General features: G+C 42.9%; 1 protein-coding gene across 2 annotated transcripts in view; it reads left to right on the forward strand.

Moving 5' to 3' along the window:
* The window catches only part of TP63 (tumor protein p63), a 101,895-nt gene that overhangs the window by 34,827 nt on the left and 39,659 nt on the right, over window positions 1–27,409 (forward strand). For both annotated transcript variants that reach the window (XM_027884096.1, XM_027884097.1), the window contains exon 4: window positions 19,216–19,470. In XM_027884096.1, coding sequence (XP_027739897.1) covers window positions 19,216–19,470 — 255 coding nt within the window. The remainder of the gene's footprint in view (window positions 1–19,215; window positions 19,471–27,409) is intronic.

Here is a 27,409-nt window from a genome sequence, read left to right on the forward strand (position 1 = left end):
TTTTTTTTTTTTTTTTTTTTTTTTTTTTTTTTTTTTTTTTTTTACATTTCCTTGGCGCAACTTAGAAGCAACTGCAAAGGAGGGGAAAAAAACGTAGCTGGAGTGATGCCCTTGCAAACACAGGACCTGTTGGCTGTAAGCATGTATGAGAGCACACAGATGATGGAGAATGTATCTGGATTATGGTGCGTGAAGCCAGTGATTGATTCTCAGCTCCTTGGTGTTTTTATCCCAAATCTGCACACTGCAGCAGCCAGATACTTGGCTGTGTTATTGCACTGCCGGTGTCGAACATTGCATCTCAATCCCTTCCCTAACGTTTTGGGCTTTGGTAGCAGCAAAGCCTGTGCCTGAAAAAAAACAATCCTGGAGTCTTCTCAGAAAATAAATAAATAGGAAAAGTTTCTCAGAGGGGCTCCTTTGGAGCAGCTCCATGGCTATCTTTTGAGTTCCCAAACTCATAGAAAAGTGACAGGGAAAGTTATTGTTTCCTTTCTTTTCCTTGTCTGTCTTTATCTTTTTTTCTTTTTCTCTCTTTTTTCTTTTTTTTTTTTTTTCCTGTCCATTTCCCCCCCTTCCCTTCCCTTTGCTTTTTAGAGATTGGTGATAAGGAATTCTAACTACTTAATGAGCTGGGAGAGGCCTCTCTCCATTGGAGTGGAGGACTCCAGGTGGCACTTTGACAGATTGGACAGGTAAGGCAGGAGAGCCCCACCTCCTCCTCCTTGCCTATGGTTAGGTATATAAGGGAAACTTCAATTATGCAGAGAGGCACACTCTGAGTCCTGTTATCTTCCAAGTAGCATCACATATTTTTAGGGTCTTCTAGGGGGTGGGAGGTGTTTGTCAAAATCCTGGAGCCAGAAGAAAGAACAGCAGCACTGATCAATTTGACTGCTAACATGTTGTACCTGGAAAACAATGCCCAGTCCCAGTATAGCGAGGTAAGGATTCTAGGTTTGAGCTATGATATCGCTAATTATTTTTATTTTTAGTGAATGTGTGCGATTTCTTCACTCCTGAAGTTAGGTGTGGAATATACACTTGCTTTTTGAAACTTTTGCAGTTTTACAAAGGGAAGAGTTTGGGATAAACATCTGTATGAGAGTGAACTTCAAGTCTTTATATTTGGGACAACAAATTTGTTCTGGGAACCTTGATCAGCCAAACATAATTTTCTTTCATTGGAGAAGCAAGGCAGTTGTTTATGGTGGGCAATGCACACAGGTTGCATTCCTGTAGCAGTCTGAACACTATCTGTGTTGACTGCATTATAACTCTTTTACGAGTCTTTTATTGCTAAAATTGCTGCTTGGTGGTGGTTAAAAGTGGATGGTATCTAGGAAATAACAAAAATGTGTTATAAAGCCCTTCTTAGGTTACTTTTTAAGTAAAATAATATGCAGAGAAAGGTTTTGTGCTGCAAATGCTGCGTTAGCGTCCACACCAGTAACTCTTTTACTCAGTGCTGTTAATACCTTGCCTTGTAACTTGCAAGCAGCAAGGTATTTTCTACAGGGTGTTTGTATAAGCATATTATATTAGGATGAATGTGTGTACAATGGATGCATTTTGCTTTCTACAGCTCTTTGCACCTCATGGGTGTGAGTGGAACGCAAACTTCAGATGCAACTTGGATTTAATATTTTTTAATTATTAATTTAATGGCTTTTAACCAGCTGGGTCGATGCTTTGTAAGGTGGCAGTGGGGAGAGTTGCCACACGCGGTGCAAATCTTTCAGGAAGTTACCAGGGGTTGAGGGAGATCTAACGACAATATTGGTTTACATTCCAGCGGAGACAGCAGCTGTGTTGACACTTGCCAGAATGGCAAAGCAGCCACAGCTCCTCTGTGTGCGTGTGTATTCCTGGGGAAAAGACTTCAAGTGCAGGGCATGGGGTGCAAGCCCCGAAGCAGACAGAAGCTCAGCCACTTGGAAGAGAAAACAGAATAAAAATTGGAAGGCCGAGCATAGCTAGGAGATGCGATAGCTGGCGAGGGAAAGCATGTTAAAAGTACACACCTAGGGCTTGCACGCCTGGGATGGCGGGTTTGTGACTCGGGGAGAGCAAGGGGTAAACTGAAAGCAGTGTGCTCTCCCTGTGCCCCTCCACAGGGAGAGCGTGTGGGTCCTTGCTGCTGCTGCTGCCGTGCAGGAGACCCAAACGGGTGACTCTTTTCTTCTCTCTTCCTAGGTTAATTATAAACTCTTAAATGTGGAGAGAGTGCTTCTTGGAGTGTTTGCTTGGTGTTATTTGGCTGCTATCTGATCAACTTTCGCTGAATAGCAGCGGTGGGGCTGTGGAGTCCCTATGGTTGACTTGCTGGGCTCATCTGTCAGAAGCAATGCGCTCAGGAGCGTTCTCGCTCCGCTTAAATGCTGCTCATCATTGTTGCTGTCAGGGGAAGTTTTTAAAAGGCTTTAGCTCTGATTTTTTTTTTTCTCTCTCTTTTTTTTCCTCCCACCCTCCCTTTTCCCTCCCTGTATTTGAGCAAGGTGCACCAAATTTGTTCGTCCAGCGAAGCATTGTACGCTGGGGAGGGAAAACTCGATCAGCATTGACTTGGTTTCATTTCTGAAGAAGAGCAGCCTTGCTAATGACTCGTCTCAAAAGAGAGGGAGACTTGTTAACACTCAATTAAAATATATTGGTGATGATGGACCTCACCCATCCTAAGCTTGCAAACAAGAAGTAGGCTTTGGCATGGTTTCCATAAAAAAAGTAAAAATATAAAGCTCTTACTGTGCACATAGAAGCAACACATTGTTGTCACTGGTGCTTGCTGTAGTTCGGATTTTAGAGCTGTTGCTGGGTTGGTCACAAGGCAGCCATACCGACTCGTGAAAAACTTAGTATAGACTATATTTTGGGTTTAAAAATAGACAAAAACTTATGTAGGGAGGGGGCAATTTTTTTTCTTTTTCCCCATACCAAACCCAAGTTTTAAAATGGAGAGCAGGGAGTCTTCTCTCACCCAAAGCCCTTTTTTTTTTTTTTTGGGGGGTGCTCTGCCCAGCCGCCGCAGGTTGCTCGCAGCTAGCTTGCAGATGCTGAGCTGTGCCCTCCTCACCCATGGGCTGTGCAGTGTGCTCTGCCCTGCAGCTTGGGAACCGGCCCTTGCACGAGCTCCGGTTCGGGCTGCGTGGTCAGAGTGGTGAGCTCACACCATCACCCACAGCCCTTGGGCGCCCATGCCCGCAAGCGTGGTGCTGAATGCCATGGTGAGATGAGGTGTTCCTCCCAAATAGGTAAAATCTCCCTGAGAAAAACTGAGAAAGGGAACAAGGGTGTTGAAGTGAATCATATCCCTGAGAGGCTGGAGGTGGAACCTGCCTCAACCACTTTTCCAGCTTATTCTAACCCAACATTTGATCTGGGTCAACTACAAGAATGATTAAACTCTTTGCTGGCAGAGCACTGGACTTGATGACCCTGGAGATCTCTTCTTGTGTAGATGAGTAGATGTGAAAAGAAGAGAAACACCGGGGTGGTTATCATAGGGTGATGAGGTGCTGATGAACAGGAATCCTTTGAATCTCACTGTGTCTTCCTGCCTCATCTCCACATCTGGAATTTTGTGTTGTATACAAACGTTTGTGGGGAAGCATGCACAGAATTGGGTGTGAAGGAGAGTATCTGCAAGTTTGTCCGGTCTTGTCCAAGTTTCCTGGGTGCTAGGAGGGGGAGGATGAGAGCAACAGAGATTCCCTTTAGGAATTCTGGACTCTTCTGCAGTTTGGCTGAGATGATGACGCAGAGTTTGGAGTGTTTGCTAAAATCAAATTAAATCATTGCCAAAAGAATAAACACATCTTGTTCAAACACTGATAAGAAATATGTGCCATGACTCTTGATTATATCTGTCATCCTTCTCAGAGATCTTTCTGCTCTTTGTAGGAGACAAATTAAAGAATCTTTTTCCGTTAAGATTTTTATCGTAGTTTTGGGAGGAGAGAGGGGGAAACTACTTTTATACTAAGAGAACTTGTGCAGTGCTTTATGGCTTTTTGGCAGCATTCCTTCACAATGGAAATTAAGAAAAACTAAATACAGATGGCTGCAAATGTGTTTGAGGGTTAGGATGGCCTGTTCAGAAGGGTGCATTTTTGATTCTGTGCTTCTTTTCCATCTTAGCTTTTAAAATAATAATTCAGATGCCTGTGTTTGGGCTGTAGTACCCTGGATGTGAGTTCTCTTTGCAGAAGCAGGCGTGTGGGGCTCTGGGGTGGCCTAGAAGGATGTCCTGAGGGAGCTGGGCCTCCTCAGTGAGAAAAATGTTTCTTGCACCTGTCTGGAATATTGGTTCAGCAAACATTAGTTTAAGGTTAAGGAATCTGGGGGTTGAGACGTAGCTGATTTTTTTGAGCATCAGCTTCATGAGTGCGCAGTGGAAGTATAACTGGGGCTTATCATCCTTGCTGTCAACATGGATTTGGCTGAAAACTACCAAAGGACAAAGCCATGGCTTGCCTTGGCTGTTTTTGCCACATAGCAGTAGTCACACCAACTCCCCTCCTGCTGCCCCTTCTCTGGGGCCCTTGGCCAGACCTGGGGTAAAGGAAGCAATCTCTGAGGGATGCTGCCTGGTCACTGCCCAGGAGAGCAGCCCACTTGCTCCCTTCCTGCAGTCTGGAGGTACAGAAAGAAAGGCTTATCTCTGCAGTACCTTCTGTACTCCACATCTTGGAGAAAGTACTTGAATAGATGCTATACCAAGCCTAATGCGTTTCTCAAGGAAGAAGGTTTTAGCTAAACCTGACCTCTCCTGGTCCTATTTGTGACGATGACTTTGAGCTCTGCTGACTCTGAGCAGGCAAACAACTCCAAGTCCCTGCAGGAGGAAACCTCTCCCTGAGCTGTGGAGGATTCAGGTACGAGTGCCATGCCTTCCAGTGGTCTCTCTTTATTTAAATATTATCAATACCCACATTTGGGCGCAGTCTGTCATTAGGAACAAGGAATAGGGAGATGTACTGGAGGTTGTCATCCCTGATTGTGTCCAGCTGCAATTCCATCTACGCTCCTTGTGTGTTCATCCTTTTGGTTTTCCTGTAATTGCTCTTACGAGATTCAAGTCTTTTTCATGTGATGACATCTGTGCAGGCTTGTGAGGCACGTGTCTTATCCTTGGGCTGCAGAGGTCTTCTGCAAGGATGTAGAGGCCCTTATAACCAGGTTCCTTGTCCTCTGAGAGGTTTTAAAACTTCATTCTAGTTGCAAGGGTTTGACCTGAGGTAGAAAAGCCTGAGGTCAGAAACGCATGTATCTTTTGTTTGGAGAGACTAAGTGGATGCTACTGCTCATTTTGCCAATGAAGAGGGTGAAGTAGACAGAGAGATGGGTAATAGGAAGCTGAGACCTGCCCCTTGCCATGTGCTCCCATCTCCCTCTAGGCTGAAACAAGGGGATCATGCTGGCGGAGAAGCACAGGGAAGGGCAAGAGTTGAATGAGGTCCAACCCCTCATTGGAGCAGGTTTGTTTATAGGTGGCTTTTTGTTCTATCATAGGATACCAGGAATTTTTTGTGATAGTATAGGTAATGTGACCCCCATATTGAGCAGTGAATTGAGGAGTTTACCTCTAGAAATCCTCTCCTTGCTTTTAAGATGGAGGGACTTCAGCAGTCTAAGGCTGTGGGTGTCGCCCAGAAGTAAGTGATTGTAACCTGTATGTGGGTGAAAAGAATGAAAAATGTTCTTCATTACACAGAAATGAAACCTGATGACATTTGACCATCTGCACAGCTCTGTGTATGGCATGCACTACCTGTGCAGAAATCAGAATAGTTTGACTGTGTGTAAAGTGTTGGTACTGCTCAGTACATGCTTTAGGGTTTGCACAGCCGTGCAATTACACTAGACATTGGATTGGAAATTGCATCTCCATTTTACAATTTTTTATGCCCAAAAGAAGCATTAGTAAGCAGTATGAAATTAGGGACAGCTGATCTCAGTTTCTTGCTTCATTTGGCAAGAAACTGATACTAGGTGTTTTCTAGAATGAAAGCTTTTCGGTGTGAGAGATGAAAAAGAGCTGCCATTGCAGAGCGGTCAGGACGTTCTACATCTTGAACTGGTTGCAACTGATGATCCAATTTGTGTGCTGTAAGTTGAGACAGAATGAAAGTATCCATATGTATATATCTCCTTTTTTTAATTTATTATTATTATTATTTTTCCCCCTCCCTGAGCATAGAGAAACAACAGAAAGGAACTTTTTCTGCCTCGTGTGTTTCAGCCCATTTGGTGGCAACCTTTTGTCTTGTGTTTGTGCAGTTATGCCAAATGGAAGGGTTTATTCCCAGTTATGGCTCTGTTTACCGTGAGATAGAAGCATCATTAGTTCTGTGAAGAAGACATGGCTTCTGCAACAGGAAAGCTGTGGATGTGGGATGTGAGAGGGTGTAAACCATTTGCTTTGCTCTTTCTTTCCTCTGGAAGACGGTTATAACTAGTGGAGAAACTACTTATTTCATTATCGTGAAGGGCTGAATAAAAGTGGGTGTTGCCTGGCTCAGGGCAAATTTTAAATTCTATTTACAAAATGTTCCCACTGAAAAAAAAAAATCTGGAAACGCTTCAGAAAGGAGCTCCTGCACCGATGGATTTGTGCTAGACATTGTTAAACCCTGTTATTTTTCTGGCACTGCCTCCAACGCGTCTTGAGAATGTGCAGAGTAGGCAATAAAATGAATGCAACTCTTTTAAAGCAAGGTTGCATAAATCAGCAGAAAGGAGAGGAGCTTCTTGTACACTAACAGCAACACTCACTCCATCCTCTCCAGCAGGGAAGTGAGCTCTAGCTCTTTGTGCCACTTGGCCTGGATTAGTGTTAAGTCACTTTTGGTATCAAGTGGAATTAAGAGGAAAATAATTTCTCTCCAAGGGTGTTAAGGTTCAACTTTTTTTTCCCTGATGAGTTGTCTAGATTCTTTGTCTCAGTGCCATGATCACCTTGCAGTCCCTTGTCAACTATCCAAGGCCCTGATCTTTGGGGTGTTACGCGAGCCCAGCCATGATTTGGCATGTGAGTGGGTCTCTCCAAGTGAATAAACTTGCTGTTCTTCAAAAACTTCCTGTTTTGTTTTAATTTCTTCAGTTATAGTAGTAAATGACTTCTGAGGAAAATATTCCAATCTTTAGTCTTCCAAACAGAGCTTCCCATCAGAGCTTTGCTGTACTAGAAGGGGAACCTGTAACTGTCAGATGGATTAAAGAGATGCTTCCCAGTAGGAGCAGACCATGGCGTAAAGCCTCGGCAGAGCAGCCCAGAACAAGACTTTGCAAGTGATGATTTAGCTGTGAGCTGCTGAGAAGAAAGGTTCACCCCTACATTTCTCTGCCCTAATTCTTATAAACACACTGGCTCCTGGGGGAGAATCCCAGCTCTCTTCTGAAGAAGAGCCTATCAGAGGCTTTCCAGGGTTAGCTTAGCTGCTTGCAGCTACCTTGAGCAAGGAGTAAATAGAGCAGGATGACATTTAAGGTGATTGGGCTTTAACTTCTGTGAGGCTTCTAATATAAGGAGCAAACCCATCAAGAAATTGCTTTTCAGGAAGTTATAGATAAGATACATGAAAGCTTCAGTTTCTTGATGTTGGCAAAGTAAACTTGTATCCTCTTCAGGAACTTGAATCTAAACTCGATAGTATATAACATTACTGACCATTGCTATCAGCAAAATGTGGGAGATGGGTTGGGGAGCGGTTTGGTGGTTGCTTTCTTTGTTGTTGTTCCTGTTGGATTTTATTTTTTGATTTGTACTAGGTTTTAGTGATTGTGGAGTTGATCCAAGAACACTCAGTGATATTGTTGTATTTTTGCAAATCCCCTGTCACTGCTGTTTCACCTGGAGTCTTAATGGTACAGCTAAAGGAGTAGTGTTTTAGCCAGGATGTGCATGTTAGTATCTAGAATAGATGGCTCGAGGTGTGATATATTTCTGGGCTTGTGCTCAGTAGTCCGCTCTATTTGGAACTGGACCCAAGTGGCAAGGCTGAGCATGCTTGAAAATTAATGCACTGATTGGAGTCCAGCAGCCTCTTGGGATCAATTCCAGAGTTTGGATCCGGATTAAACTTTCCCCCAAGGATGTTGGGAAGTGGTATGCAAGGGGACCTGGTGAAATTTGAGATGAGTCCAACTTCCTCAAGATGGCAAGATGATGAATGTTTTAACCAAGGGCAAGAGAGTGGGAGGAAACGCCCAGTTTAGGGAGGGAAGGGGAAATATTTTATGGTGGGGTAGTGTCTAGGAATGAAAGGGATGGATTGTGTCTCGGCAGATATGAATCTTTCAGTTTTAATCCACATCTAGGAAGTAAATACAAAGAATCTTGCTGACTTCTGGGAATGGGGAGAGGGAGGAGGTGCAGTGCTGGGCTTTTCAGCTGTGCTGCTGAGGCAGAAATCCCTGTGCTGCGGAGCTGCAGTCCAGCTGCATAAGAGGATGATGCACAGGGCTGGAGCACAGTGCCTCAGGAACAGAGTCAGGAACAATAGGAATAGGTGGATGCCAAAAAAAGTGTTGAGTCAGCAAGTGGATCTCTGCTGTATGGGAAATGACTTTAAAGTGTATAGTCATTTTGTTTAGTTGTTTTGGTTTTTTTAGTTAATGTCATGATGTCTCTGGGCATCACAAAAGTCTTTTTTGGGATGTTATTGCTCAGAGAATATAATAAAATTCTGACTGATTGCTCTGTAAAACTTGGATTCTGCAGATTTGTCTTGGAGACTCAGTAGCCTCTGCAAGCCTCTACTGTGATTTCTCACTGCTGCAGTTTTACTTTGCATTTCATCCAAATCCTAGGAATTGGTTCCATCAGGAACACTGATGGTGACTGTCTAGAAATAGATGAGTAAATTTCCCTCCACCCTCTTTTAGCAACAGAAAAGTGTGCAAGAAGTTCTTAAAAAGGAAACTAGAACATACACTGGCTAGGTGTGATCTGATACTTTGCAAACAGGAAACTACTACTTGAATAGTAGGGTGGGAAAGCTGTTGAGAGGAGCCTTGGTCAGTCTGATGAGTTGTGTGTCTGAAAGGAATTGTGATGTTCAAGTCGGAGGGGTAGGGAGTTTAACATGGTATTGAATGGAAATTAGTAGGTATGTTGCTACTCAAAAAATCTGGAAGAACCCCTTTCTGTCTTTTGGCTATTAAAATCACATGAATCAGGGTAAGGGGGGGCAAATAATGAGAAATTCCTTTCAGTTAGCTTAGGAAACTTGCTTATTGCAAGAAGCAACCAATAAAATCATGGATGGTCTGTTTTAGCACAGTATGTTCCCATCTTTCTGTTAATGTGAGTGATTCCATATTGAACAATCAACCTGTCACTTCTCACTTTACATAGGGAAAGGTCTGTCCAGCTGAGTACCTCACATGCTAATCTCTGAAGCTGTGCCTTGTATAAGTGACTGTGGCCCCATGTGTACTGGTGTTTGCTGAAATCAGTAGTATTGGACAGGAGGGAAATACTGAAAACTGGACTTAGTTGTCCAGTTGGATATTGGATATTAAATATTAAAATTAAAAATATTACATTTATATTTAAATAGAAATTTAAAAATAAATATTAAATATTCCTCAATATTTAAATTGGGAAAAATATTCTTGAAGTTTGTAAAGCTGATGCAGTAAAGCTGCTGTGGAAGAAGCCTCAGCTTTGCATGCGCATTGTGTCTGTATACTCTCACACACCCGTCTCTTAAAGACCAGCTTTTGGGTCTGTTGTATGCACAGCCTGGCATCTTTGGAAAACGCCATCTAGAACTCCTGCTCACCTCTGAGTAGGTTGCAGCAGTGATGTGAAGCTGTTTCTGATGTGTACCCCAGAGGCTGGGTGGTTAGGGCAATCTCCTGCCTGTGTGTGTGTGTGTGCGCTGCTGTACTGAACTCCAGCAGCTCCCTGGGATGCAAGCAGTGACAGCTTGGTATAGACCAGGAGCTGCTTTAATACAAAAAATAGTGTTGGAAGGCAAAGCCTTGCCTCCTTTTGTTCTCTGCAATTGGGATATAATCAGAATTTGGCATCCAGTCCTCTTGACTCCCCCACTCAATCTTGAAAGCTTTTCAGTCTGCTTTTTGGTGTCCCAGGCTTTTGAGAATATCATCCAGGAGTTTTCTTGCCTGATTTGGGCAGATGAAATTGCCAAATACAATAGAAAATCCAGTAGATCTTTCTTTTAGTCTAGAAGGACTCTGATGGTGCCGTGTAACCCCTTTCCTCTGCTTGCTCTAACATGTTTTAATTTGCCCTTTGCCCTCCTATAACTCTTCTTATGAATTCTTATATTCCGTAGTTGCACCACGCTTCAAAGAGTGGGCGTGGGGGGTTTATGTGTGTGGCTTCTGTTTTGTTTTTTTTTTTTCCTTTTTTCTTTTTGGTATGTGTTTAACTGCTTGACTTATTTAACTTGCAGATGATCTGAATTTCTTGTTCTAAAATGCTACCTAGCTGGAGTATTTTAGCTTGGTGTCTGAAAGATGATGCATTCTGATTTTATTGAGCATAGTGTTGAATTTGGGAGCTCAGTTCAACTCCTGGTGCTATTCTTACCCTGGTTATTCATTGTCCTTGTGCCCTTTGGCCATACTTTGGTGGTTACCATGTCTGCAGCCTTTCACTGTGGATGACACACAGATATCCTGTCCAGCCTAACGCTGCCCTCTCAACACTATAAAATGCTGCATGTCTGAAATTACTGATAACATCAATGGTTACTGTACAGTAAAGAGTTCAAGAAAAAAGGCAGCTTTAATCAACTACTCGAGTTTTCCTCTCCAGCCCCTGCTTCTCCTCTCCACTTCCCCATTTGTATTTTAATTGAGTCCTCTTATGTTGAAAATTTTATTTTTTATCCAACTTTTCAACATAGTTGTACAAACTCAGCACACAGGATTTCTGGGCACCTGGCTGAGCTGTGTCCCTACAGTTGTTATCAGCCACTGAAATCATGCAAAAAAAAGCCTTGCTGAGATCTTGCAGTCTTTTTCTAGTTTTTCTGATGCTGGTCTTTGTCTTCATTATGTTTACATCTCTTGGGAGCATGAGGGGGTGCTTTTCCAATTCGTCTGTAGTTAATGGCTCTTCAGATCTTTGTTGGCATTGTGTTGTCCAGCTGGTCATGGGAGAACTTAAAATCTTGGCCTTTCTTTCACTTTTTTAGGAAGCTGAGTTGTTTGGGTTATTAATCAATTTCCTTTAAGATCATGGAGTTCTAATGTCTCATGAAAACATATAAATAAGAAAGAGAGGAGGGAAGAACACCAAGGAAACCATACTATAGCATCTCTACGAAATGCATGAAATCATATTAAATTGCTGAGCACAAGCTCAGGGTCAAGAAATGACTGCGTTGCCGGGCGGGGGGAGGGGGGGTGGATTTTGGACTTTTCCTGTTCTAAACTGTCTGAATTTTCAAAATAACTAAGCTTAGCCTAGATACTCTAATGAAAGTGTTTTATATTCATGAAAGAGGGGTTTTTTATGTTTTAGGAAGACCTTATGGTCTAAATACCATAAAAACAACGAACTTTCAGAAACCAGTTGTTTTCTATGGAAGTAGAACTTTTTTTGAGAGCCTAATTCCGAATCATTTTTTTTAAGAGCCTAAAATGCTGCTCTGGGGAAGTCAGTGATATTATTTTCATATATATTGGAAAATATTTAGAAGTGTGTACACAATGTAGGATGTCCAGCCTTAATATTTGTGTGAAGTGGGATGCACTGTCATTTTGATAATCCTTGAATTAGACAAGGTCTTTTACATGAACCTGTGGCAGGTGGTAGGAGTCAGGAATTACAGGCATTCCTGCTTTGGGCTGTGCTTGTTTTAAAAGGCACCTTGCTTCTGGCTGAAAAACACTTCTTGCTAAGTTAAATTAATTAACCAAGGGGCAAAACTCAAACTTTAGCTAAAAAGGAAAACAATTACAGCTGGGGGGAAAAAGATGACTCCAAAGCTTACAGCCCTTATGGTTGGACAGAAACTTGCCCTCACATTGCTTTTCATTAATTTGTCTCATTCTCAAAGTCCACGTATGCAGGCAGGTATTTGTAGGTTTAAACTTGAACATAAAGTTTTGCTGAGTTCAGCAGAACTGTGTCACAGTGAGACACGTGGTCTACAGCCTTACTGGGTATGATTCTTAAAACTGTGCTGCTTTTGTAAACCTAAGGGGTGTAGATGTGGCATGACATGCATACTGGAATGGCTCATCCCAGTGGAAAGTGCAGAGACTTTTCTTCCTCCCTTCAGTATACAAGCCAGACTGTTTTTCAAGTGTGATGGCATGTGTTTGCAAATTGCTGATGTGCACTGATCTCTCCTGTTTGGTGTATGTAGTGTGTTGTCCATCAAGTAGGCCATGGGGCTATTTGGCGACTGCTGGGAGGGAAGGGATGATTTTTAAGTGGGCAGAACAGGCAAGTTTTTAAACCTAAGTATCTGAACTTTAAATGTAGTGGTGTGATTTCAGTTGGTTACTTAATGTTGGGATTTTTTTGGTGGGGGTAGGGTAGTTGTTGGGGTTGGGTTGGTTTTCTTGATTTTTTTTTTTTCTCCTCCCCAGCTCATTGAAATGAAGGACTGTTTTCCTTAGAGTTTCCTTATGTGTTTAGGTGGTGCTGGAAGCTATCCAGGCAACTGCTGGGATTATCTTATTACTTTACATGAAATACCTGTGCAGGAAAATTGTGTGTGTCACTCATGGCATTTTGGTTTTTATTCTTCTCGGAAGAAGAACGTTTATTTCTTTCTTAGTCTTAAATTTAGTTTCTTACAATCGCTGTGGTTGTACATATTGCACAGCCCTGTAGATCTCAAATAGATTCCCTTCTAAATAATACAGGAGGTGATATGCAGAAATATTTGTGCTCCCTTCTTAAGGATTGAATTGAGCTAAGGAGATGCTGTTTGATTATGCTGTAGCACGTCTAAGGGCCGTGATGGGAGTGACTGACTCCAGGGCCTTCCATGCACTCCATCACACTGGGAACCTGTTACACCACTAGGATGGGAAATACCTCCTCGCTTCCTGGAAAATGCAGTGTCCCAACAGTAGGATTATTCAAATCAGATTTTGTTCTGTTATAGTGCCTGGGAACCTATCTTGGTAACAGTTGATATCTTTGGTTCAACCAAAGTTATCTGCTCTCTCACTCTCTGCATTGAGTATTCGGTGCACATTATCGTTTTATCTGAGGATTTCCGAGTCCTTGGTGTATTCAGCTGAACAGTAGCTCTGGGGAAAAACCTCTTCAAAACAGACCCACAGGATTTGTGTTCATTTTAGAAGTGGAGCTGGAGGGAGTGCTGCCAAGTTGGTGTTGAAATGACTGTACACATCTTCCCCTCATGGCTTGGAGAGACCAGAGCAGTGTCCAAACTGAGTTTGTTCCTCATAAAGAAATATTTTAGTGTGTGTCTTTCTCTCTCTTTTTTTTTTTTTTTCGTTTTGTTTAAATGAGAAAACAGGATAGCAAGGAAAATGAAATCACAGCTTTCATTGTGATGAGTGAGCTGTCTTGGCTTCAGCCCTGATCTTAGCTAAGGGCCATGGGTGGAGCCCTTTATTTCTTGGCACTGCTCTATAGTGGCACAAGCAGAGTACCTACATCTGGTAGGTACACCTGTGTCAGCTGCCTTCTGAGCAACTGACAGCAATATCTTGGTTAATACTTGTGATAGAAGCACTTCTGTTCAGCTTGAGTGACTTACTTCCACCTACTAAAGTCCTTTGCTAGGAAGGTTTGAAAACCTAGGTGGGTTTATCTCTCTGGATATATTTGAGGTATGTGTCATCTCATTTGGATAGGCACCAAGCACTCTGGAAAACATTTATCCTCCTGCTTTTAAGATAACTGTTCTCCAGAAGGATTCTGAATATTTCCCTGGTCTAGCACTGAAATGTTGCTGGAAGTTGCTTCCTACTAGTCCTGCAATTGTTAGCCCGAGTGCGTCACTGTGGTGCAGTTAAGGACAAAGCACCAGATTTGCAAAGTGCTGTGCAAATCTTTTTGTTGCTAATAACCATGGCAGTTTATTAGTTTCATCATCTCATATCTGTGGAGAATAAGCACCAGGTGTTTTGCAAGGCTTTTTGAGTAGCTGGGCACTATTCTTTAGCTGCACGGATCCAGCGGTGAAAATTAAAATACAGTCAGTAGGTGCGCATGATATAAATGCTTGTTCCTTTGGCTTTAGGGAGAAGTGTTTTGATAGGGGTGGAGGCATCCAGGTGTTCTACACCTGAAGATGAAAACTTTTCCTTCATTTTCTCAAGTGGAGAAACTTTCAGAACTCTCTCTGAAATGTTAGTAACTGGGTAGTTAATAGCTGTAGCTGTGTATTTTAGGGGATTTTTGCCGTGGAAGTCCCCTTGAGAACTCTTTTTGACTTGCATTAGTTGCTTCCCTCATGCTTTCACACGGAAGTTTCTTTGCACATCTATCTCATAACCTTATTAATTAACACGATGAGCTTAAAGCAGGATGTGGCCAGAGAACCGGGGGTGAGTTCTTTGCTGCAAGGCCCCAGTTTGAGAAGGGCCCCAGTTTGGGTGGGTTGGGGCATCTTCCCTTGCACACACCAGCTCTGCCGTGTGATGGAGCATTCGCATTGCCCTCTGGTGGCAAGTGCCCCGGAGCTGCCGGGGTCAGAGGAAGGGCTCTGCTTTACCTTGACCACCGCGTTCCCTGGGGAGACCCAGCCTCCCAGCAGCAGAACCGAGTTTAGGGTTCTGCAGTTTTCAGTCTGGGTTTTCATTCAGCAGCCTCTCCAGTGAAACCGCATTTCTCCTAATCAAGAAGCATGAGTTAGCACAAAAACCTGAAAGTGAAGCTGATGGGATATAGGAAGCGAAACTGATAGCTCAAGATACATTATTGAAATGATGTTCAGAAATACAGAGTCTAAGATCTAATTGTAGCTGTCTAATTATTTGCAGGTAAACTTGCCTGAAGGTTTTTGTAATGCTTCAGTGATATTAATAGTTTCAGAAACTTGAATGGAGGGAACAAAATAGTAAAAAAGGCACAGAAAATTAGATAATCTTTTCTTTTAGTTTTGCATACAATTCTCTTCTTTCCACCAAATAACTTTCTCTTTATATCAGGATTTGGTGGTGGGGCTACATTCTGTAGTAGTTTAAAACAACCCCACAGCAAACATTAGCTTGTGTTAAATTCTGGGCTACAAACTTGCCTCGAATTAATTTCTAGATTAAATGCTGTTGTGTTTCTTTCTGTAAATGGTGAAAGGAAGTTATGTGTGTGCAAACACACGCCCTGCAGACCCCTCTTGGGGGGGGGGGGGGTGGCAATACCTTTCAGACTGAGTCTGCAGCCTCTTTTTGTTCTCGCCATACCCAGCATTGCTGGGGCCAAGGGGCCTCGTTGAGGTGGTGGGTGAATTCCTGCGTGTGCCTTTCCCGGGCCTTTTGCCCCTCTAATTGTCCTGTTGTCAGAAGGCGTGTGCCTCCCAAAGTCTTATCTGATTCCTCCAAAACCTTGCAAGCAGTTCAGATGTTGACCCCTTGAGCACAAACAACTCTCCCACCTGCCTTGGGGCATAGCTTCGAGACGGGCTTTAGTGCTGTGTGTGTGCAAACCAGCGGCTGGCTTTGTCACCGGGATGGAGCACCTGCCTGGGGAGGGGAACAAGGGGCCAGAGAAGGTGAAAGGCTGGTAGGACTCGAAGCAGGAGAAGGGGAATCCAACAGCTGCTTGTGTCAGCGTGAGGATAAGTGCAAAGAGATTAATAGTTATTTAAAGAGCAAATGGGGACACGGCATTCGACTGTGGCATGTCAGTGTATAAATGCAGTGGAATGGCTGCTCTGCTGATAACATTTAGACAGATGGTCTCTGGACTGAAAGGAATGAAAAGGATCTTTGATTCTCATAAGGGTATCTTACATTTTAATGGAGCACTTATTTTATTATTTTTGTTTAAATGATGTCCAGGCAGCACCTTCAGCATTTCCAGACTGTGCTGTCTTGTTAATGCTGAGTGCCTGTTTGGCCATCTTTCTCCACCAACTTAAGTTGCCCGGATTAGAGGGAATAGTTTTAAAGAGAAAGCTGAAACACTATTGTTTTGCTGTCTGTATGTCTGAGCTGGCTTAGGAGACTGTTTTCATCACAGCTGTCTTTTCATCATTTGCTGGTTAGGGAGTGTGTCTGATGGTAATCTCCATGAGAAATGAAACAACTGAGTGATACTTCTACATTTTTGGGAAGTCTTCAGGTCTTCTTAAGCTATTCTGTGGCAGGAGGGCAGAAAGGGTTGTTTTTTGATTAAATAGAAAATTATTGAGCGGGTAAAAGAATGTTCCTGGTACAGTACATCATCATTTTGGCTCTTTCTGTACAGAACCAGCCTCAAGGGAAAACATGTACCAAAAGTCCGTTAAATAGGTCTTGGTTGACTGAATAGCCTGCAGGAGATAAGAATAACTGTCATCTGCGTTGCCAAAGCTGCAGTCTCCTTTTGGAGAAGGAGAACAAGTCTGGATCACTCATTCCCTTTTCAACACTTAGCATGCCATGAGTCCAATCGCAGATATTAACTTTCCTATCTAACAGAGGTGCTCTGCATCTATACCATCCACACTGCGACAGAGGGAGAAACTGAGGCAGGGAGGGCAAGTGACTAACCTGAGGCAACACGGAGAGTCACTGGTTCACCCAGGATTAGGACTCAATATGTAATTGCTTTTATTACTCTGCTGCCTGCAGGCCTCAGACAAAGCAGAGGCCCATTAAGTGCAGTGCTTTTTACATGGTGAGGAGCAATCCCTGCCCTGCAGACCTTGCTGCCTGCAGTAGGCTGAGGGTGGAGGGGGAGGTGAGGTGCCTTGCCCAAGGACACAGCAAGTTGCTGACAGAGCAAGGGAGGGAGCCAGGCCTCCCTTCCCTCTGCAGCCCATCCCAGCTTCCAAAATGAAGTCCCCTGTGTTTTTCCCCACTAGCCCTTCCCATTCACAGCACAGCTCTTAGTCCCAAGCTGATCCATCTCTGGAAGGTCCCAAGTGCCTCACTGAAGATCCCAGACCATCAGCCTCACCTTCAGTGTTTAATGAAAAGCCCAGAAAATACCAGCCTCTTGCAGTGAAACAGAAACCTAAGGAAGAGATGCAATGGGAGGTTTAAATTTCTGTAATTGCTCCCCTTCTGGAAGAACAGCTGAGAGTGTAGAATCTTTGGGCATAGGGAGGACGCTTCATCCCTGCAAAGAGGATTTTGTTTTCCTCTGTGCTGAAAAGATTGGTAAAGCTGGATGTTAAATGGCTTGTCTAAAGTCCTAGGAGAGCTCAGCATATAGCTTGTGCCATTCCCCTTCAGGTTCTTAGAGGAGTGGTGCGGTGCTCAGAGCTTCAGTAGGGCTGCTGAGATTCCTAGTATTGGGAAAGCTTTTTGTTAAGAGCCTTGTCATTGGTGCTGATTCAGTGAACCTTTGATTTTTGGCTGACGAGAAGTTGTCTGGAAAAGGAGCAATTGCTAGAAAGATGAAGAAAGTTATGAGCAGACTGGCTGAAAAACTCAAAGATAGGTGAGCTTGATGGTTCTAGGTGGAATTGAAGCTATAGGATCTTGAGGGATGTGAGCTGCTTGGACCCTTGGACAAGAGGAAGAGCCTGAGTCCTTTCTCCTGTGTCAGCAGCTAACAGAACCAGCTGCCTTTATTGCTGTGTGTTCCTGGTTGAGCCCAGAGCTGTTGGGAATGGGTACCACAAACCTTTTGGATGCTGCTTGCCCTAAGCTGGTTGCAGTTAGTACCCTTTGGACACACACAAGGATGAGACTGTGTAGCTGATGGAGCCCCATATACCACTTGCCTGCTGCCCTGTCACTGTGGCCAATGCCATGTCCTTTGGAGTATCAAAAATGCGTGGTAATTGTGTAACTTTCTCCATGATATTTTCCCAACTTCCAACTGTTTGTAGTTCAGAATTTTAAAATCAGGTATACTTGTCTTGATGGATTTTTCTCCAGCAGAACTTGTTTCCTGCTTTTTGGAATGTTTGTAGGCTTTTAGTATTGAAACAATTTGTGCCAAAAAATCCATGTTTATTTGTGGTCTTTGTGAAGAATCACTGTGTGTTTAAACCAAAGTTTTGCTCGAGATGTTTGCGTGTTTCCCAACTCTTCTACTAAGAGAACATGAAAATTAATTTTGTGTTTGCTTTTTTCCACATCACCTTGGAATGTATCCCCTTCTGTCATACTGAGTTCCAACTTTCTCTCCATTGTCTTTTTTCCTGGCTGAAAAGTTGTCATCTACTGTATTACAGGAAGGCATTAAAAGGATTTGCTTATTCTTGTCACCTCCCTCTGAACTGTGTTCCCCTCTTGTCTCTTTGAGGCAGGGGACCACGGCTACACATTGAATTTTAGGGCACTAGGCATGTGTTTGTCTGTTAAACTCTTAATCTAACCTTTGCTTTTTCTATACTCCATTCTCTGAGGTTTTTTGTTTTGATGTCTGCAGTTGTTTCATATGTTGTTTCTACTTAAGTCTACTTCAGTGCTACACACTGTATGACCAATTCTTCTCAGTTATGAGGGGAAACCTTCCATGCTGTCGGTTTCCATTCTGCTTGATGAGAACTTGAATTCTCCACCACTGTCTGTGACCGGTCACTGGGAATTGAGTGCATGGTGCAAAGTTCAGTGCCACAAAACTTTTTTTCCAGTGAGTCACACTTCAGCACAGTTACTACCTGAGTTAAAGGTCCTAAGTGTCATGGTGTGTAGCAGAATCAGATCCACAAGAAGAGGAACAGTCTTCGTGTAGAGCACAAGACTGTTGGATATGATTAGAGTCAGTTGCACTGTAATGAAGCTGCTGATTTTTATCAGGTTATAGCAGTACCTCCAAAAGGTCTGTCTGGGTGTTGCTAGACATAGCAAACCTGTCTCCTTGTGATGGCTTGCTGCCATGCGAATCACCTCCTGGTTTTGTACAGGCTCTTTTCCCATCTCTGCTGTTGATCCACTGTGTGACTGTTAGCAGTTTTACTTCTTTCTGTTTCAGTCACAGATGTAAAGAGGGGGGATATCCCTTGCAAGGCTTTTTCCTAGTGTGACACACGTACAGTGGTGCTGAGATTATGCTGTGTACCCTGTATTGTGAAGGCAATGCCATGTCTAGCCAGCCTGTCCTAATTCTGCTTCTCTAACATTCCTGTGGATCTCTGCCTCCAGCCGCAGTACACGAACCTGGGGCTCCTGAACAGCATGGACCAGCAGATCCAGAATGGCTCTTCCTCCACCAGCCCTTACAACACGGAGCACGCGCAGAACAGCGTCACGGCCCCCTCGCCTTATGCCCAGCCCAGCTCAACTTTCGATGCTCTCTCGCCCTCCCCAGCCATCCCTTCCAACACAGACTACCCAGGACCTCACAGCTTTGATGTATCATTTCAGCAGTCCAGCACAGCAAAGTCAGCAACGTGGACGGTAAGGATACAGCATCACTTTGCTCCTTCACTGGCTTCAGTCCCCATGCCCTTAGTGACACTATTCCTATGATACATATGAAGGCTTATGCAAGGACAAAGTGACCCGAGTACTCTTCAGAGTGTGATGTGTCACACAGATGGGAGAGATGTATCTTGGTTGCTCTGGGAGGGCGTGGTAGGAATTTAACCATCAATAATATCACTAGATCCCAGGTGAACAAAGTGCCTTGCAAAAAAACTGGTTACTTAAAGACCTTTTGGGTCAAGCAGGTATGCTGAAATAAAACCTTGGGTGGGCATTAGCGTAGTTTCAGTAATTCCCTTGGCTTTCTTCAGCATCCATGGGTTTGTGTGAGGTTTAGCATATGGGGCCACGCCAGCAGGATGGAGGTGGTGCTCCTTGTTCAGACCCATGCAGTGTGAGGCTTTCTCTTTTTCTATGTCCTTTTCCTCTTGCAGCTGGTGTGGGAACCTCACTGTCACCAGCTTGGGTCTGCCCTGTGTTGGGTTTCTTTTAAGAGGGAGGGGTTGTTGTATTGTGGGGGTTTGTTGTTGGTTTGTTGTTTTGGTATGCTTTATTTAACACTTTGCTCTTGCTGTCAGAATACTGCCTTTCTTATAAAAAAAAAAATGGAAGCTTGAAACCTGAAGCCCAGTTCTTGATTTTTGGTGGTGCTGGCTTGATTGTTCAGTCTCTGGAGACTTCATAGTCCAGGACACAGCACTGCAGGAGCTGTAAGTCCTGCTGTTGTGGTTTAGGGCTCTAAGAGCAGACCTTAGAGTTATAGTGGATAATATTGCTGTCTTAAAGGCGTTCAATATTTGCCTTTGTCTCCTGCAGGCACTTGGAGTAGGTGCATCAAATAATGTCCTACCCCGTGCTACCCAAATAAAAGCAAGGACTTGATTTTTTTTTTTTTTTTTTTTAAAGAAAATCAACTTTTTACCAAAAGCAAAGAGCATTAAAATAGCATGTGTTTTTTAATTATTATTATTTTCCTTTTTAATTGGACGAACTATTTTTATCTCAGATTTAAATACAAACTAGTTGCAAATGCAACTAAAAAAGTAACTCCTAGCCACTGCTGCCAGCAAAGAAGCAGAACCCTTGTGCTCCACTCTGGAAAAAGATGCCATATAACTATAAATACTGTAAGCTTGCATCCTGTATGTTTTAAAAGCTTTTTCTGGTAAAATTTGTGTAGAACTGATATTACAAACTTAGTTCAGAAAATTGTGTTAAATGAGGTTAAAATGTGATAGGTCTAGTCACAACCAAAGTTTTCATTTGTTTATGCATAAAAGGGTGAGATATTTTTAAGGTTGAGGTTGAAATTGCATTTTTTACTCATCTGCATGAGGAGCGATGCTCTTCTGTACTTCACACTCGTTTTCTTGTCCATGTTTCTCCCATGGCACTATACACAATATTTATTTTCACTTCCTTTTAGGTGAGGAAACTGTGGGTCAGTTATACTTTGCATTTCTCAGGGCAAAAAAGTGCTGGCTTGGATTTTTGCAAGCTGCTCTGGAGAGGGTCCTTTGAAAGAGATATGAAAAGACATTCTCTTTTGATACATATGGTACAAAGAATTATTTAATGCAGCTGCAAGGAACCAGAGTGTTTGATGCTGTCCTTTCAACTACGAAAAGCAGTCTTTTCAAACGAGGCTTGGACATATGGAGTAGGCTGTTCCAGCAGAGATGAAGGCGAGAGAGCTTAAAGCAAGCTTAAAGCTAAGCAAGCACTTGAGATATTTCACCTTAGTGGTAGTGGATTTCTGGGATAGAAGTGAAGGCTGAGTTTTAATGTGGATATGAGTAGGGGTCAAAGATCAGATTACATGCTCACTTTAAAAATAAATAAAATCAGTATTTGGTGACTACAGTCCTCAAATGTGTGCAGCCTAAGGGAAGGCACATTTAGCCTCTCCTCCTTGACCTTTGCCCTGATGTGGACCACTCTACCAGCAGATGAAGGTGTGTTTCCTATACACGTTGCAGTCTGTCTAGGTATAAGTCTGTATTTTACTAAAGGAATGGGCCCCTGAACAGCTCTCTGATCAGGAAGGAGTGAGTGTGGTCCAGATGTCCCTGCACTGAGCAAAGTGGCCCAGATTTAGCTGCTCGTGCAGGAGCTGGCAGTGTACTGTATGTTGGCAGTGGATTATGACAGTCCTGTGATGGTGGCTGGGGACCTTCAATCAATACGCCTTTCACAGCAGAGCATCTTTCCATCTTCAGAGCTCTGCCCTTCTGCTAATTAATCCACCAACTCATTTCACATGAGCTCTTGAGCAGTTGGTAATATGTGTTCGACAGCTTTATCAGTGGGGTGGGTGGGGAAGGACGTGAAGGCTCTCCTTCCCACTGTCGTCCTGAGAAGTGTGGAAACACGCTTGAAATGTTGATGAAAGGAGGAGTGATTGCCCCATCCTCTCAGCAAGAGCAAGTTCTTAGAGTTGCTCATCCCCCCCTCATGTGACTTCATACACTTTGATTAATGCCTGTCATCTTTTTTTTAATGATGGATTAGGAACTTACCCAACTGGAAGAGTTTCTTCCACTGCAGTGACCTATTAAAAGTTTAATTACTTGATGGCCCCACCCTTATTAAGAGTCCAAAACTTGAAAGCCTTGTTTCTGGGTTGTTGGTTTGTTTTTTTTTTTTTTTCCCTCCCCTCTTGCAGTTCCCCAGGGTAACAGTACTGTAAGGAAATCCATTGTATTGCCCTTTCCCCTGTTTGGGAGTGGATGAGCCAGACTGACCCATGTTGCCCTGCTGGGAAGGCTCAGTGGTGACTGGCAGGGGATCTGCTGTGCTGGGTGATAGCTCACTTCACCTCACCAGAGCTCCTCCGAGCTTTTGGGCTGAGTCATGTCAGATCAGGTCATGGGAACGAAGGTTGTGGGCTTGGTAAGAGGAATGGGTTAATTCTCCAAAAAGCAAGAGCTGCTTTCATGGAATGATTAGAGACCTGTGGAGATGCTTCAGATTTCTAAGCCACTTGGTGCATTTAGATCCCAATCTGTGTGCTTTTGGAGTCAATAATCTGGAATCACATGTAGATCCCAAGGTTACTTTTGTTGGAGGTAGGGGGAGGAAGAGTGGGTACTTGCTGACTACCTCAATGCCATGTGTCTGAAAATATCCCTGGCCTGGAAAAATTTTTCTCCTAAAACATTTTTGTTTTTTCCCCTCCAAATTCTGGAAACTCTTTCTGTGGGGAAGGTTTGTCCCCAGACAGTGGACACCCTTTGCAAAATCATCAGTATTTGTACAGTGTAGGCTGGAAGGGAGATGAGTGTAACAGCTTCTCTGCTCAGGTTTGTGATGGGTTCCTAATTAAAGGGGGCAAAAAAAAAAAAGAAAAAAAAAAGACCACAATTACAAAGTGAAGCACGAGCTGATGCTAGGTGAGAAGGTGATTCCATATGTATGAGCAGTTCACTTTGAAAATATTACAAGGTTTTTCTCTGAAGCCCTTCATGACCTTAAGTAGGAGTTCCAGTAAAACGTGCTGTCTAATCAGGTTAGGTCTTCATTTGTATGCAATGTTGATCTAATTAATGATGACAAATTGAGATTGGATTGCAGAGGACTTTATAAGCACCCTTGATTATTTTTTTTTAATTAATGACCTCAGAATGCAAGTAAGAATATAAGCAAGTTAATCAGTCTTTTCAGAAGGAAAATCTTTAGCAATTGAAACTCAATTGAAATGTTTAAAAACAAAAGCCTTTATAGTCTAAATTGGACAGAGTTTCTCCTGTGCGTACTCATACAATAAAACCTTTTTGAAAACCATGCTGCAAAGGAAAAAGCAGTTATTGTTTGTAATGCTGAGATGAAGAGTAGGTTGCTGAGGTTGAGTGAGAAGCCCTCTGAATTGGGTTAAGTAAGAACTTAAGCAGAATAGCGTCCCATTTATTGTGGAAAATTCCCATGTGCCCATGTGTGGCAATATCTCCTCCTGTTTCTGCAGCAGAAGAAAGCAAGGCATTTCAAAAGTTTGCCACGGCAGATTTTTTTCTTTGTGGAAGTTGTGTGCAGACCTTCCCCACCCACTCTGAGCACAAATAAATAAATAAACAACTGCACTCCCTTTTCCCTCTAAAAAAATATTTGGCAATCACCTGTCACTAGCAGAACCTGCTACATGGAGAAAAACAGGATTGCAGTAGGAAAGTAAAAATTAAAATTGTATGTCAAGGTAAGTAAAAGTTAACATTACTGCCAAATGCAAGCTATCAAAAAATGAATCTGATCCGCCCATCCCCAAAAGCAAGATACCACCTTATAAGTTATGAGACTCTTTTTAAAAGACAAACAGGTTCTTCTTACTCTTCCCCAAGTTTCTGAGCCTTTAGGGTGCATCTACTAAATATTTTAAAACTTTTCATGGTAGTCATGAGAAGGCAGAAATTGCTTTAAGTTTTTAAATGAAAACTGAAATTTATTTGCAAATTTTGGATTCAGCTGAAGAAAGATACCCAGCCCTGCAAGACTTGCATAATTCAGGTGCTGGCAGTACCTGAGTTTAGCAGTTTTATTCTCATGGCTTGCAGTAGGTTGGAGTTGAGCTGGGTTGGTCCTTGCAGGGTTTGTTATGAAACACAGAGCTCTCCAAAGGTGCAATCCATGTTCCAGGCAGGCTTGCTGGTTTTCCTGTTCTCTGTAAACTCAGCTGTACCTACAACCATCAGAAAATGCTCAGATTTCAGACTCTCTTTGCTAGCAAAACTGGATAATAATCTCTGCAGCATGCATGAAAGCAACTAAATGGATTGTGCCAGTTGGGCTTGGTGGATTTGGAAAAGCTGCATTTTAAGGAAGCTGAAAGGAATGCACTTAAATTAGTCCACACGAGCAATAACAGGTTCCTGTGGTTGAGAGAACAGATTCCTTGGCTGGGCTATCTCAGTATTTTTATTTCAGATTGGTTCATTCCATTTTTTTTTTAAAATACATTCTGTGTCCTGATCCACCTAGTAAAATTGGGAAATTTTTTGCCAGTCTCTATAAAATGAATTAAAGGACTGTGCATAAGCACAGCAAAGCGGTGAGGAGGCAATTAGATGTGTACATTGCCTTGACTCAGCAGTTCCTAATTATGTGTTCAGTGTTCTCTTAGATAATCTGTTCAAACAGTGCATCATTTCAGTAACACTGGCAATGTCCAATATGTCCTGACTGCTGGTAATCTCTGTCTCATATGAAGACTTTTTCTAAAGGCTGGTGACTCTCCCAATGAACACACAGGTGAGGCTGTGCCAAGTGTTCCTGTGAAATCTTAGCCTTGTGATTCCTTGCTGGTGTGTTGGTCAGTGCAATCTGAGCTTTCCAGTTTCACCCTTTAACATTGCATTTAAACCTAGCTGTCAGGAGAAAGGGACTGGAAGTGGCCTTGTTACAGGATTTTGGATTTTCTTGTCCTCAGAGGCTCTTAGCCAAATCCTATATTTTTGCTGACATTTTTGTTTGTACAGGGCAGGTGAGAAGGGTCTTTGTAAGGAACTCATTTGTGCAGAAGGTTTACAGACCTCCATGAGCACTCAAATTGGTCACCTGCTGGCCACTCTGATAAGAAATGTAGGCTTTCTCTTCAGCCCAGCTGGTTGTCCAGCATAATTTCGCTGGTGATAAACCCCCACTTGTTACAGCAGGAGTGAGGAAGGGAAAAGGTGCTGTAATCCAAAGGGAGAGAAGCAATCTTCAAGGAGGAGGCAGCAGAGGAGGAAATGGGGTTGCAGCCTTTGGGTGCAGATGCTGCAGGCTGCGAGAGCTGATGCAATGGTGTGAGCTGAGCGCTTGACTCCTCACCCACCCCGGCGAATCAGGAGTGCTGCTATATTTGGGCATTTTTCTCAGGTGAGAAGTGGTTCAGATTCAGCTTCCTTAAGCTCTCGACAGCTGTACCTGTCTGAAGAGGCTGTTTCCAGCATGTGTGGGCTCTTAGCACAGGGCAGATCTCAGTTGCCACCATCGCTCTTGTGCAGGGAAGAGGTAGTGATCCTGTTTTCCTGCTTGAAGAGCTCTGAGGTGTGTTTCCCTCAGTGTGACATTACAGGACCTAACAGCAAGGCTGTTGAGGCATATGTAACTTGTCCTAGGTCATCTACCTGGAAAGAGAAGAGCTGGGCTTGTTGTCTTTGAAGGAGGTGCCTTTCTCACGGCAGGGAGGTGTTTTCAAGCTCACAAAGCTGAGAAGAACCAGTTCAGCTGTGAGAACCAGCCAGGAGGGGCCTGCTGACTTCTGTTTGGGTTTTTATGCTTGAGTGAAATGAGATCTGAGTGCATTAGGTTCCCTTTAGAATGTAATTGTGCTTTTTCCCCGTAATATCTTTGTCATGTATATTTTGGTTTTATTACTAGTTACCTTCTTCTGTTACTCCTTACAAGCAGCTGTACAGATCTGCATAGTAGTTTCTAGAAAATGTCTTGTGATGTGACCTGTCTTGCTTTTCTTCTCTTTCCTTTTTGTGTCCCTGATTGTTTTGTAAGTCCTACCGAGGCAGTATTGCCTGCCTATATGAACTGGGGTTTTGCTGTATGCTCGCTAATAGACCAGTGATGACAGAGCTGCACTGTGGTGTAAGACCACTCTGTAAGGGGCAGTCTGTACCCCACACATCTGGTGATGCCCAGGAAGGATGAGAAAGGGAGCTATTTACTTTATGAATTGCTATCTAGTACTGAAAATTTGGGTCTCCTGCTTTGAGTATGTTCTCTCAAACAACACAGTTGGTGTGGGGCACCCAGCATGCCTGACCTGCTGAGAGAAAGCAGGCATCAGATATCATGAATGTCCTTCTCTCAGCTAGGATTTAGTCTCTTAGTTGCAATGTTTGTGGCTGATTCTCTCCCACTGTAACAGGAGATGAGTTAGAGCTCACTACAAGTACCCCTGCATCTGAAAGTGAAAAATCATAAGACGTTAGAACAAAGGAGGATAGAGAAACAATGGGGAGGGGTTATGTCCCCCACAGGGCCAGAAAATCCCCCTGCCGATTTGTACCAGCAGTTTCTAGTTGTATTGGCATCGCTATTTCTTTTTTCCAGAAAATTTGTTATATGGTTTTAGCTATTTTTGAAGGAAAATTCAGAGGAAAAAAAAAGTAAGTGCAAGAAAGTTTTTTTGGTTCTTGAAGAGATTTTTTTTTTTTTGCCCATGTAGAGAGGAAAAAGTGTTAATTAAACATAATTTTTAGCAATGCAACTTGCACCAAAAAAAGTCCCACCTACTTTCATGAGAAAGAAATAAAGAGAATCATAATCCTGGATTAGGTATCTTTCACTACACATATATAAAAACAACACCGTGTGAAAAGGGGGAAAATATATATGTGTACATACACACACCAAACATACCAATGTGCCTCCAGCAGTATTACCAAAGGAATTAACTTTACAAGAAACAGCCACAGCCTGGAAAGAAGCCATTTTTCAAATAAAAGCTGAATGAGACTTGTGGTTTCTGAGAACTATGAGAAGGAAGGGTTAAAAAAACATTCACAGATAAGAATAGCTGATGTTGGGAGATGAGTGAACATCTTTAAGTAAGGGAGGGTCACTATTTAAATCAGCTTTTTTTTTTCCTCCTCTTAGCTGAAAATTGGCTTCAAGTAGGAGCAACATGTAGGATTAATGTAGTACTTTAAGTCTTCAAAGTGCTGCACAAACATTACTTCCCTAATCAGCAAACACATTTGCTTGGTAGGCAAATCAGGAGTGGAGTCGCCATTTTAGAGAATGGAAACCAAGGTGCCAGAAGTGCCAAAACTTCCGAAACGGTAGTTTTTTGGGGTGGATTTTATTCCCCTCTTTATTTATTTTTTTTTCTTCTTTTTTTGATGCTTCAGTTTTTCTGTAACATTCAGCATGGGGACAGCCTCTGGGCTGGCTTGTAAAAGCTGCTGAGCTCTCCTGGATTTCA

This window comes from Empidonax traillii, unplaced genomic scaffold, assembly GCF_003031625.1.
Source record: "Empidonax traillii isolate 1590-97213 ecotype Southwest subspecies unplaced genomic scaffold, ASM303162v1 scaffold138:size3245559, whole genome shotgun sequence".
In the NCBI taxonomy this organism is placed as follows: Eukaryota; Metazoa; Chordata; class Aves; order Passeriformes; family Tyrannidae; genus Empidonax; species Empidonax traillii.